The 14,036-nt window shown below is 37.9% G+C and overlaps 1 protein-coding gene across 14 annotated transcripts in view; it reads right to left on the bottom strand.

The window, feature by feature from the left end:
- Positions 1-268: 268 nt before the first annotated feature.
- The window catches only part of prom1a (prominin 1a), a 53,194-nt gene continuing 39,426 nt past the window's right edge, over positions 269-14,036 (bottom strand). For 4 of the 14 annotated variants that reach the window (XR_009126632.2, XR_009126635.2, XR_009126634.2 and 1 more), the window contains 13 exons: positions 13,256-13,327; positions 12,959-13,051; positions 12,776-12,793; positions 10,702-10,755; positions 10,544-10,624; positions 10,401-10,469; positions 10,229-10,318; positions 8,834-8,949; positions 8,111-8,179; positions 6,140-6,239; positions 6,006-6,046; positions 4,408-4,440; positions 269-3,264 (listed from right to left, as the gene is read on the bottom strand). Coding sequence is in view for 4 of the 14 variants with exons in the window: in XM_058065003.2 (XP_057920986.2) it covers positions 4,419-4,440; positions 8,111-8,179; positions 8,834-8,949; positions 10,229-10,318; positions 10,401-10,469; positions 10,544-10,624; positions 10,702-10,755; positions 12,776-12,793; positions 12,959-13,051; positions 13,256-13,327 (684 nt within the window). In the remaining 10 variants the exon portion in view is untranslated. Of the gene's footprint in view, positions 3,265-4,407; positions 4,441-6,005; positions 6,047-6,139; positions 6,240-8,110; positions 8,675-8,829; positions 8,950-10,228; positions 10,319-10,400; positions 10,470-10,543; positions 10,625-10,701; positions 10,756-12,775; positions 12,794-12,958; positions 13,052-13,255; positions 13,328-14,036 lie in introns of those variants that run through there. The other 10 variants (XR_009126633.2, XR_009126636.2, XR_009126638.2 and 7 more) reach the window with 8 other exon arrangements.

The raw sequence follows: 14,036 nt of genomic DNA, 5'->3' as shown, positions 1-14,036 counted from the left end.
TGGGATTAAAGAAAAACAGGAATTAATGAATTTAATGCATAAATTAAACGTTGTAGTTCAAAATAGTTGACAATTCCGTGCATGCATGGCGGTTGCGACACCTCGAGGGGGGGGGGGTAGATTTTACACATGAACGCCTGAGGCGGTGCGAGTCGTCATCGCAACACGTCAAAACAAACATCACAAATTCCGCTTACCTTGAGATGGCAGGAATCCTTGAGATGGCAGGAATCCTTGAGATGGAGACGGGCCGCCACCAGAGTTTCAATGAAGAAGCTGAAATCAATCTTTATTGACAATTTACTCACGCTCATGTCAGCACTTGGAAACAAAAATAACATTTCAAACATTGTCAATGTTTTACATCCAGATTCGTAAAAAAAAAATACAACACTGCCGTTTAATTTGAATCCAAATTATCATGTGTTGAGTTATAACTGTTATATTTGTGTTCTGTGTTGTCCGACAGTTTTGGGTTGCCCTGAACGCATCATGGGGTTGGATATGGGAAAAGCCATCGACGCTTCGTAGTCCGTATCGGAAACGCAATCGGTTGTACGCATGCGCAAAACGCATCTACATCCGGTGGGCCTAGTATTTTTCGGCCGTCAAGCGTAAATATCAGGCAACAATAACAATAAATAACTCTTCTTTTTGTGATTCCATATTTTTTTTTAATCGAAATTTTTTCATGAAAAGATACAGTGTTTGGATGGACGGTATTCAAATATCACCGTGGTTTATGTTTTGCTTTATATGCGTTCTTATATTTGTATTTATTCATGTAGATTATATTTGACCGGATATGACGTTCAAATATCTGGCACATCTACGTATGTATGCGCTATGCGCTAGGTCCGCATGTTAGCGAAGTATTTGAATAAGAATCACTAAAATAACCCCTCCCAATATATTGTTATTGACCATTTATGTTGCGCAGTATGTGAAAATCGTCGTAAAAAGTGACGTGGTCTTGCGCATGCGTAGAACCGATTGCATTTTCGGGTTAGATCGAGTAGCGATTGTTGTGATGGGAAACCAGATTCCTTTGAAAAAGTACGAAATTTACGAGTTTTCTATGGTTCGTTCATCGCATTCGCACATCTCAACACTGTCGTGCACCTTGTCGATCAACCACCTCCGCCTCTGTGCAAACGTTATAATACATACCGTAAATACGACCCTAGTACGTTAACGTGGGCACTACGTCGCTATACATACAATTACAGTGTGGAAATATAGCCATACATCATTTCAATGTAAATGTAAAAGGTTGGCTAGTTTACTAGCTAACCTGGATTAACATCAGTAGCCAAACATGGTGGTACCAAATATGAATACAACCAAGTTCTTTTGCTTCATAAAGGTTAGCGTTCATATTTAAAAAGGGATAGATTACTACAAAGTGGAATAATATTAGTAACACTTAAATTTGTCGGACAAAACTGGTACACAGAACATCCCAGCTGTGTGAAAATGCTCTTAAACACTCTAAAAAAATATTAAAAAATCAAATAATGGCATTTGTATACTTGATTCAACTTGACATGACAAATAAATCCCAAATAAATCAAGAAGTTCAATTAGCCTAGCTTAATCTCTTCTTACAAGATAGCATTCTCAGACACTTGCTAGCTTGCTAGATTAGCAAGTTGCGGAAAGCGGAGGCCGTCGTTTCACATTTGAACATTTGTCACAGTATGCGTCGTGTCAACACCATCACATCCCATAATATCATCATGTCAATCCAATGGAAAGATTGTCCTTTTTTTTTTTTAACATCAACAGCAGCAACTAGCATGAAGGTGCGTACATCACCCAGGATGCGTTAGCATCAGTTTCATCGCACAGAAAAACAAAACTTGAATACATTCGCTTCTTCTAGGGTGTATTCCATAAATGTATCCATATTTAACGTTGTGATAGATTCATAAAAAACAACAACAAACTAGCGGGTAGTTAACAAGCGCGTGCTAAAAACCACCTGAGATCTACGGTAAAAAATAGAATTTGGCTTGAGAAGAACAATTCTCCATTTTGTAAGTATCGTCACCGATGTAATTACATTGAATCGTTAAAAAAAGACATAGAATGTTACCAAAATGATATAAAGCAGATATTCTCTCACTTTATTCTTATTTTGAATGAAAATAATAATCGTTTTTGATTAATTTATGGGAAAACCGATGTGATTGTTCTCCAAATAGTGACTGGTCAAGAATGCTGGGATAAATCAGAGGATTCGGAATGTTGATGAATAACATAAAAAGAAAAGTTACGCATGTTTTTTCTTCAAATATTTATAGTTAGTTAAAAGTTTGATTCGCAGGCTGTGAAGTCACTCTTTGGTTCAACTGTATTTTATTTTATAGTATGCAAATGTCGTGAATTGGTCATAAACTGGTTGTAGATGACCACAATGTATCACCAAGAGAGGCCATCCTCCGCAACATTTATATCAATGTAAACGTAATACGCTAATGTCGACTTTTTGACTGACTTTAACTAAGGAAAATAATTTCAAAAATCAAAGAAACGATACAGTTTTTGGCCGATGAGGAGATCTGGAGCACGCTTATAAAGGCATTCAATTTGAACGTGTTTGGTGCACAAATGTTCGGGCGGAAGGACGACGATGAATCGGGTGAAGTATTTCAACGCTTGGAATTGTGGCGAAATTTGCAGAAGCGTACAGCGTTATCAAAAATGCCTAAGCTAACAACACGATACTTCTAAAGAAGCGTAAGCGCGTCTCAGGGCGAAGCGTCCCTTTAAAAAGCAGTAAATGCCAAAGTTAAAGGCAACCAGTCTTTATGCAACGAGCGACCTTCTATTATTGTTCATATTAATATTGTAAACATTGAAAGTCACGCTAGATACAGTCCGTCTATTTTTTTTCATTGGTGCCAACATGGTGCAAATACCAAACATTATTTGCGTCCGTCCGTTTTGATAAAGCAACAATAAGCAAGCCATCTCATTAGCACAGCCGTTAGCATGGCGTGGTTACCTTCATGTGACTACTTAGCGTCACGGTTGTGGTGAAATAGCGTCAAGTCCAGTTGAGACCAATGTAAACAGAGAGGTGGCAGCCCATCCGGATCCAGACCGGCCCGGGTGGAGGAGCGCTAGTTTGATGTCCTGCGGAAAGGTCTTGGCCGGGGAAAGATGGAGATGAAAACAATCCACGGGCTCCCAGAGTTCTTCCTCATTTTCACTTCAGTTCAGTTCAGTCAGGTCCAAAACTTTCACTACAGAAGAATCCTGAAAAACAAAAATGCAGCATTAATAAAGCAAAAGCTAAAAATAAATAGATTTTTTGGAAATAATTATATATATATATATATATGTATATATATAATTATATTTATTTTACATTTATTTTTTTAAATCCAATATTATAAAATAATAAAAATCATACTCTAATGGCAAGTCCTTAGTCTCTGAAATATCATTTCAAGATTACAAAGAGTTAAAATATATCATACTATTAAAATAGAAATGTGAAAATTCTACTTTGTGATAAACTCCTAATACTCTGAAATAAAGTTGCAAGTTTAGAAAGATTATTTTAATTGATGATTTTTGTAATATTTAAATTTGTAGGTATCCATTTATTAGTTACAATATATCATAATATTACTATGGCAATAAGGTGAAAGCTAAAAAATCTAATACAGTGGCAGAATTGTAAGACTTTTTTAAATCATACTTTTTGCACAATTTGTAAAAAAAAAAAATAATTTGATTAAAAATAGATCACAATGAGAAAAGTCCTAATACTTTTAAATTAAGTTACAGGATTATGGAGACTTGATTGATTTTTTATTTATTTTATTTATTGACTCATTTATTTATGAAAAAATAAGTGTCATGAAAATGAAATATTTTGTAATTTATAATTTTTGTATTATTACATTTATATTATTGTAATTAAATTGAGCAAAAAGTTAGACATTTTACGTGAATAAAGTTGTATTTTTAGATGTTACAAAAAATATATTTCAGGAGATTAAGATTTTTTTTATTTTAAAACAATGTTATCACATTTGGAGAATAAAGTTATGACATAAGGTTCCATCAACCAAAAGTGGTGATATTATAGTACAAAAGAACCCTTTAGTTGTGGTTATCAGCATATTAATCTGAGAACGGTTAATATAACTTCACAGAGTAGAAATTCCCGTCTTAAAGCATATTGATGAAGACTTATAGTTCAGTCCTTCGCCAGAGTTGCAGTAACGAATCAATGATGTGCTCGTAGAAACAAATAGATTCCTTTGGGCTCTGTGGAAAACTAAATTGCTTGTTAAATGGACTTTTATTAGCGAGCAGCGATCCAAACAATCGAAACTCATTCCTCCTTGGCCTGTGCTCATCTTTTCTACGCCAGAGTGGACAACTCACCGTGCGCCGCTTTAGCTCCAGCCGTCATGGCCGCTGTGGACAGGAAGAGAAATCAAATTCATGGATTACATTTTGGAATCACGTCTCTCATCAATCGGTTATCAATCAGAATAAATGTATATATGCAAACATATAATCATAATATAATGAAAATACATTGCATAAAAATAAAGTCAATATATATGAATAAATCTATTAAATTAAAAAATATATATTGTATATAAATATATAATTATGTATATACTTTGAAGTTATATATTTACCACAAGAATACTTGGAACTAAAATATGAAAATGTAAAAAATGTAAAATTAAATGTTACAATAATAACATTTTCAATATTTTCTAGTAATTTCATGTCAATACATGGCTATTTTGTGATATGTATTTCATACATAACAGTGACAAGTCATAACTAATTTTACCCCCCCCCCCCAAAAAAAAAGTACTATCATAGTAAGGCTGGGTTTGCCATTGCGTGGTAATTCTAACATTGACTCCTTTATAGCTTGCCCTGTGTTAGCATGCTAGAAGAGTGAAATACTAGCGACTACACAGCAGTATACGAACAGTATTCGTGCGTGTGAAACTGCTTTAAAACCTAAGATGGATTTCTCCGAAAAAATAACATTGACTTTTAAAACATTAATGCCAGGCTTCTGCAGTATTTTCATGGTGGGGTGATCCTTCTCTCGTGTACTCAGCAGCGCACGCAAGCCTCGATAAATCAACATAAAAAAAAAAAAAACACGTTTGCAGCCATCCTTTGGCTGTGGAAACGTTCATGTCGTTCATCTTTACCACGTGAAAGCCAGCAGAGGAAGAAACCAGAGTCTCCTCTTGCCTGCATTCCATATTGTGCATTTTTCTGCACATTAAATTTAAATAAATTTCAATAAATAAATTAAGTAATATTTATTAATTTAAATATTTATTTAATATAAATAAATTTAAATATTTTTTAATTAAGTAATATTTTAACAAGTCCGAATTTTTATGAGAATAAACTGGAAAAATAATTTCATTTTATTAATATGATCTTTTTAGAGCGCTAGTATTAAGAGTAAAACAAAAACAATGTTCTAATTTTTGGAAAAAGTTTAAAAGATTATGAGAATTAAGTATTATATAAAGAAAATTTTAAAAAATATATATATTTTTTTATTAAAAAAACAGCAAAAATGGAAAGTCATTGTAACAAAACCGTTTTTTAAAATCTGTATAAATTTTACAAGAATAAACTTGTAAATTTATGAGGAAAAATAATGCCGTTTTTGTACACAGAGTTGAAATATTAAAGAAAAATGCTGTGTAGTTTGTACCATCTTAACATAAAGTTTCATCCTGTCATTTTGGAAAAATGTTAGGACTGGTTTTAGGACTCTGCTATGAAAAAAAAAAAAAGGCTTCGCTACACATCTTAAAATAAATGCGTCCCAATTAGTCAGCTATATGAGGCATAAGTTCGACCAGTTAGTTTTTCTGGAAAAACCCATGAAATGACTTGAAACAATCAGCATGCAAAGCCAAACCAGAACAAGCATGAAGATGAAAAACCAGCAAAGACATTTAGCATTCCACAGCGACGACCGTTCTCACCGTGATGTCGCTGTCGGAAGAAGAAAAGCCCTAAAAGAAGCCTGAAGAAAGACGCGTTAGAGGAGTGGATTAGTGGCGCTCCGCCTCAAACTGGAGGATTAGAAAGACGGCAAGTCAGTGAAAGATAAAAGTACCTGTGAGGAACCACAAACCACGGCTCTCCGTCACCAGTCGATGTGCCTCGGAGGAGCCGAGGCCCGCGGGAACCTGTTCATGGTGTCATAGGTCGGGATGCTAGCCGCACAAGACAACACGCAAACAGCATTAGCTGGCACACTAGAGGGGGGGTAAACACCTTTTTGTTGATTTATTGGATTAACGCAAGCAGCGGGGCATCGTTAGATAGATCACATCAACAAAACAGCGTCAAGCCCAGTAAGAAGCTTTAAAGGTCCCATTTTATGGCAAATGCACTTTTTATTGTCCTTCTAAAAGCCATCAGCGTCTTCATGAGCGGCAAACGTGAGAAACAGCTATCATCTTCCTCGCCTATTTGCTGTGCTTTTGGAAGAAGGGGTGCTCAAAAGCTCATTTAAAAAAAAAAAAAAAACAACAAAAGGAGGCTTTGCTACACATCTTTAAAAAAAAGCAGTGACACAGTCAGCTGGGAGCTATAAGATTGATCTTTTTTTCTAGCATGATGTTGAAAATGTGTAGTGTTAGCACCTTAGCGTCACGCGCTTTAACCCTCCTCTTGTGTTTTTACATTTTAACGTATAAAAAGAATCACATAACATTTATTTATTGCATCAAGGCTTTTTGACTTTGTCAGGAAACTCTATTTCAACAAAAATAAAACCAAAAAAAATAATTTTTACTACATTTTAAAATGGCCTGGTTGAAATTATGACCACTGTATTGTGACCCGGTTCTAATAATATGACTATAAAGCAATAAATTAGCCAACACAATGACAACCAGCTCCTCTTCTCATCATGTAAGCTTCAGGGGATTCTCATTTTGACCGTTTTTTCCAGTATACCAGCAGAAAAACAAGGTCCAGACATGTGAGGTGGAATTCACTCGTTTGATTGGCTGATTTCACATTTATAATTTGGATCATGGAAAGAATGGCCAGAAGTACAGGGAACCAAGAAATGGACCTGTTCTGATTTAATCTAATTGATTTAAGAGCCCTCAGTAATAGCAACAAAGGTAACAAAAGTTTTTATTTTATTATTTTTTATTATTTATAAAAAATATTTTAATTATTATATATTATTTATAATATATTTATTTATAATATATTATTTATCTATTATTTTATTAATATGATTATTTTGAGGTTAATTTTACTATTTTTAGAAATTAAAATGGAGGGGTATAGTGACAAAAAAGGGCCTCCATGCCCGCACCAAAAGTATTAAAACCACCATTTTCATGGATGAGGAAGCCTAAGAAGGTAACCAAGACATGAGAAGCAAATTTGATGGTAAATTATTGTTTTTAGTGTATTTTATAGCTGATTTAATACATGGGTCAAAACCCACCCGTTAACATAAGCTAACACAAGAGGAAGGTTAAGTACACAATTCAGCTTCTAGGACACACAAATTCATTAGCATAAAAGACACACTTACTAAAAGCACTTTTAAAATGTCCACGCTCCTAATATGCTAATGAGCACCTCTGACATATTTCAGATTGGTAAATAAAAAAAAAGCCAATATGGGACCTTTAAAACATTTGAGTGTTTGAAGCTTCTGTTAGATGCCGACATCGCACACAAGAAAGCAAGTCATGCTGTCAGACGTCACGCTTGTTGTTGTTGTTATTGTTGTTGTTGTTTGGGTGTGATTAGAGCGATAGGAAGTCCACGCTTAGCGGTGACATGCTTGCCTCTCTCGGAACAAAATGATCAGGTGCACATTCACGGGGTTTTGCTTCACTCTAAACGAGAGGAGAAGGTCAGGTGTTTTCGTGGAACCCAGCATGCAGGAAGTTAGCGACACCATGGCTCCGCCCCCCAACGCCAAAAAGCAGAAAATATATGAGTCAATGTACTGGAGCTACGATGCGGACCACAGTTTGACACCTCTGTGTGTGTGTGTACCGCCACCATTCACCATCACATGCACCGGGAGAGTGAATGAAGACGTGTTTACCTGGTCATGGGGGGGTTTAGGATGCCTTGTGAGGGCTCCACATGATAACCATTATTACCACTTTCCATACTGGAAACAAAACATCGCATACAAACAAACATGATGAAAGATGTGTGATGAAACATGCCGTCAATTGTTTCTTTTTTTTTTTTAGGGGGGGGGGGGCTAGTATTTACAGGTAAGGTAGAAAAGCATGAAGAAAAAGAGCCCTTCATGGAAAGTTAAGGGACACTTCAGCCACACTTCACATGGTCAACCAGCACCAGTAACTAGTTGTAAACAATTCAGCAGACAGGATGCAGAGAATGTAATTTTTTTTTTTTCCCAACACAAAATGGGTGCTTAGGAAACGCACCAGGAAGTAGCCTGCCCCGTTTGGCAAAGCAAGAGTCCATGCCGCCCAACAAATACACAAGCCAGACTATAAAGTGCAGAGTGCATGACCGAAAACAGCCAAAAAAAAAAAAAAAAAAATCCAAAGCAAGGGATGGGAACGATGAGGAGGATGGAAATAGTAGGAATGGTTATCACAACGTAAAATGCCAAGTCCCAGAAACAGAGGAACTACGAGGAAGAATAAGAAAGTGTTAGAGAAGAGACGTTGCAAAAGTTTGCTCTAGTAAAAAAAAACAAGGAAATATTGTCAGCAATGAAAGAAAAAGGCCTGCATTCCTGCCAAGGACATAAACGCGTGTTTGATGGCGTGTGACGTAGCGCACTCACTCGTCGTAAACGTCCTCCGTGTCCATCCTGCGGTAGAACTTGGCCAGCTTGACGGCCAGGATGACGCTGGGGATGAGGAAGAGCGTGCTGCAGCCCAGACCCATCCAGAACACGTTCTGCAACAAATGCAATCACCGCTTTCATTTTACCGCCGGCAACGATGGCTGTGGTGGGGGGGGGGGGCTGTGCGGGGTTTGAACCCCCCGTCAGTAACTATGGCAACCACACATTTGCAGGGATGGTGTCTCACGGCCATCACATTTTAAACAGTTTCATGACTGGACATCTTATTTAGGGATGGAACGGTTCATTTTTATAATTTGTGGTAGCCGATACAATTCAAGGACGATATTGGTTCTTTTAGAACCGATTCGATAACTTTTTACTCAAATACGTAACCGGATACTGAACAGTGACGCTTCCTAGATTTCTGGGTTTTTTTTGGAAGGGAATCAGGCATAAATTAATTATGGATATCATCAAACACATAAACCACAATTAATAAACAGGTTGAATTAAATCAATCTGTGATTAACTCTGATAAAACACAAATTAACTTTAATTTAATACCACATTCAATTATCTAGCTTAAGTATTAAAGAAGAGCATATTTATACCAATTCCACCCTCGGCCATCTCTGTGTGGAGTTTGCATGTTCTCCCTGTGTAAAACATGCTAGGTTAATTAGCCACTCCAAATTGTCCATAGGTATGAATGTGAGTGTGAATGGTTGTTTGTCTATATGTGCCCTGTGATTGGCTGGCCACCAGTCCAGGATGTACCCGCCTCTTGCCCGAAGACAGCTGGGGTAGGCTCCAGCACCCGCCGCAGTCCTCGTGAGGATAAGCGGTAGAAACTGAATGAATGAATGTTTTGTTGTTTTGGAGCTGCCGGGCTCCCGGAGCAGGAGGGGATAGAAAAGAAAAACCAAAGACCATAATGTGTGTTGAGCGAGGCTGTTACGTTGACAAGTTCATCGCATGGTTGAAATGTCATTCCAGACTACGTTAAGTTGAGTTTACATTATTTAGCACAACTCCGTTGGGTTTGATTGCTTTGAGATTGGCACGGACCGTCATTCGGGATTTGCAGGAAAGGAGCACAATTATTCCACAAAATAGTGCTTAACTTTTTGTACAGTTGCCGACTAAATCCTGCAGAGTGCATGTTGTGTTCAAAGAGGATTTTAGATGACTCCAAATTGTCCATAGGTATGAATGTGAGTGTGAATGGTTGTTTGTCTATATGTGCCCTGTGATTGGCTGGCCACCAGTCCAGGGTGTATGAAGACAACTGGGATAGAAAATGAATGAATATTTTATACCAGGAGTACAACTGTACTACAACCATCCCTTGCTAGGATAGAATACTAGAGTACTTGTGGTAGAAGTTACCATGGAGTCCACCAGGAAGCTGCAGGTGATGATTTCCACCGTGTCCAGCATGTTGCTGAAGGGCTTGCACGGCGCCACTTCCATAGCCAGCTGTGATATGGCAACACAAATACGTACGTGTTACATAAACGGCAACACATGTACACAGAAAGTACACAGAAAGTACACTTACCGACGTCTTTACCCACTCGATGTACTGATGGAAGTATCCCACAATGGCTGCTGCGTATTTAGCCGTTTCCTGAATGGGGATGAGGAGGTGAGCGTTAATAGGCATTAAAACAACAGGGGAGAGTCATAAAGAGGCACAAGTACCCGGTTAATGAGGTGTGTTGCATTGTGGGAGATGAGATACTGCACAGCATCCACAGCATCCAGCACCGCTAACACTTTGTTCTGCACAGAAAAAAATGACGACTGACTCCCAGATGTCTTTTAGTTGACTCTTAAAAGACTCTTCCATTTGAACTCACCGGCAGGTCCGACGCCGTCCTCTCCAGGAACCTCATGCTCTGGTTCAGGGCGCTCTTCACACGGACACAAATAGTAACACTTAGTACTCGGGAGCAGCAAAAGGTTAAAGGTCAGGGAGTCGTGGCTAACACCTAGGTCACAGGACTGACACCACCTGATGCAGAAGGACTTTGCTCCAAAATGAACGATCACGTGGAAGAATCCAAAGAAGGTACACTATAGGGACAAAAATATTGGGACACATTCCAACAACAGATGGCTGAGTGTCACTGATGTTCTCTCACACACACACATTAAGACACACACACACATTAAGGGGTGTGTCCCAAAACCTTTGTCCACATACTGTACCTCAAGCACCTTTGTCATTCTTGCACGGAGAATAAAGTTTGGGAATATTGAATGAGAAAGTATACAGAACGTTTGACTGGTATTATACTATGAAATAGCTTCAAAAGTTTGGGGACACTTTGTCATGTTATTGAATGACAAAATGTCCACACACTTTTGACTTGTATGAATAAAACTATTCCTTGGCATAACTTTTAATTCAAAATACTGCAACGAGTACCAGGTGTATATTCAGAGTAAATATTGTAGTATTGACACACCTGTACTGTAATTAGATGATGACAATTAAGTGGATGCAAAGAAGCAAGTTTTCCCCAAACTATTCATGACAAGCGGACACTTGTTGGCATTTTGGCACCAAGTCCTTCAATAAGACACCGTATACGATTGTTCACTTCCATAGACACACACACACACAATACTACACACTGGACTGTATCGCTACCCTCAAACAGGATACTGGTGTGTCATCAGGACAACACGACTCAAATAAGCCATTTACACCAAGCAGTATCGTTCAGTATACAATGTATTCATGTAAATACTACAATAAAAACTTCTATTGGTCTCCAATTAAACACTGTAATTAATTGCTGTGGCTGTAGACAACCTCTTCATGCTGGTTTCCATACATTGGGGACATTTTGGCCCTTGTGAATAAACACAATATCGTGTTATGGGATTGTCTGTGAATGTAGTTTGTTGTTTCGTACAGTAGATGGCATCATACAGCTGTTCTGCAAGAGAATAAGAAGACGTTGCAGGAGGACTACGTTTACTTATTTATAAATCAAGTGTTTTCATTAGGGATAGTGGTACAAAAACACAGCATGGACACACTCATTTGGTAACACTCCCCCCTTCCTGTGAAATACGTAAAACAGGGACTTTGGACTGCATTTTATATGGGCAAGTGAATTGCACATTGTAGAAACAAAATAATAATTTAAAACTGGAAAAATAAAACAAAAAAGCATAAAGTAACAAAGAAAAAAATGAAAGTTGTAGAAGAGTTGATACTAAAAACGAATAAGTCTCACAGATCACTTCCACACATACACAGTACACATACTGTATATTGAATATTAAACAATGTAGCAACTTCTGATTTGTCAATTTCAGACAGAAAATAATATACAGATTTAAGCCTCACTCATTTCCAGTTAAACCCCGCCTACCTCTGGTTTATGCAGCATATTTTTTTAAAAAGACTGAACATGAATCAGCGAAATTGGAAGTGCAAAGTGGTCAGGATTATTATTAATTATTATTATTATTATTATTATTATTGTGTATTCAGACCCCTCTAGGTTCTGTTGCTCAAAACCGTGACTAGGACAAATGTAGCGATTCTTCAGTAGTCTACTAGACACTTTTGGAGGCTAACATGAAAAACACATATCGCTCTTACTGAGCTGTGGGTACCGCTGTGGGCTCGCCTCCACTCGCAGGCGTCTCGGTCAAAAAAATGTGGCCAATGAAAGTTCATTTGTATTTTTAACCTATTTGTTTTGTTTTTAATGTTCTTCTAATGACTAAAAATCCCATTACGATGCCCATGCGTCATGGCCAGTAATATAAATGAGGTGATGATGCTGTTGCTTCTTGTTGCTGTGTACTGAACCGCAGTGCTTGGTGGACGCCAGCATGCTGGCTTCGGGATTGCAAACACCAGAGAACAATGAGTAGACACGACGGACACGTGTTTGTGTGTGTGCTTACCCTGGCTCTAACATATTTCTTGGTGTTGACGTTGGACAAGGAAAAATCAACATTAAAAAAAAAACATGCATTGGAGCAAGTCAGTGTCCTAGCTTTGTGTGTTTACATACAACACTGTCATGTGATGCAGAGTTGAAGTAAAAAAAGGGGGATGCAAAGAGGGGTGCCGGTCGGGTTAGTTACCATGGCCTGCTGCATGGGGACCACCTGCTGGTTGTGGATCTGTCTGACTGTGCCCACGTGACCTTTCAAAGCGCTTTGCAGACGGCCCCTAGGCTGAAGCACACAAACTTATTCAGCAAGCATCGCCCTTAATCGCGTCTTATCTACTTGAATAGGTTCAAATGCTTCCACGGACAGTAAGTGGGAGATTCGCAACCCCCCCCCCCCCCCCCCCCCAAGAGGCCTGGCAGAGACGCTCCAGTGAAGGCGACAATATGAATAGAAATAAAGAGCAGAAATGAAACATAGCCTTCCTACCATGAGGTCCGTCTGGGCTTCCAGCTCTTTGGCGAATGAAAGCAGGTCCTCCACTGTCACGCCTTTGTTGACCTGCAGGACAACAACATTTTCGTCTTAGTAACGCTCCATGTACAACTAATCTGCATTTTGGTTTCAAACATTGGCCTCTAAAATTGGCAGGGCTTTTTGTTAGTGAATGAAAGGACTGAATAAGTCAGAAAAATAATGTCTCAGGAACTGTGCATGCTAGCTTTGGGGGCTTTTGGTGTGTTGTTGTCAAGCGAAAAGACAAACATGACCGATAAGAATGTGTAGATGTGTAGTAATCCCTCATAATATGAATATTTTCACATTCAGAGCATAGAAAACCTGTCTACAAACCTCTAAATACAATTGAACATTATTAGAGACCTCCATATATGAAATAACACCCCTATAGTCTCATTTACACTTGTATTACCCAATGTAGTCAACATAATAAGAGATAATATACTTTAGCTTTAACTTTGGAAGGGTTCCTTGTTTTTTTTTATTTTTACTTCCTGTTTTGTGTACTTCCTGCACTGGCTATTGTGTCATCAGTGTAACATTACGGACTAGTGACCCGTGGAGAATATTACATATTATTGCAACGTCCTTGAATGTCTTCTGCTTCATTGAGTCATTTTTTCCACTTGACAATGCTTCATTTAGGCCAAAAAATACATCAAATGTGCATAAATTTGCATAAAAAAAGAATAATAGGCTGTATTCAACCACAATCTGAATATATTTTTGAAAAGCAAAGCTGTGAAATTCA

This window comes from Doryrhamphus excisus, linkage group LG23, assembly GCF_037039965.1.
Source record: "Doryrhamphus excisus strain RoL-2023G ecotype Guam linkage group LG23, RoL_Dexc_Guam_v1.1, whole genome shotgun sequence".
Taxonomy (NCBI): Eukaryota; Metazoa; Chordata; class Actinopteri; order Syngnathiformes; family Syngnathidae; genus Doryrhamphus; species Doryrhamphus excisus.
Note: the sequence above shows the minus strand (reverse complement) of the source record. Positions and strands in the feature narration are given on the sequence as shown.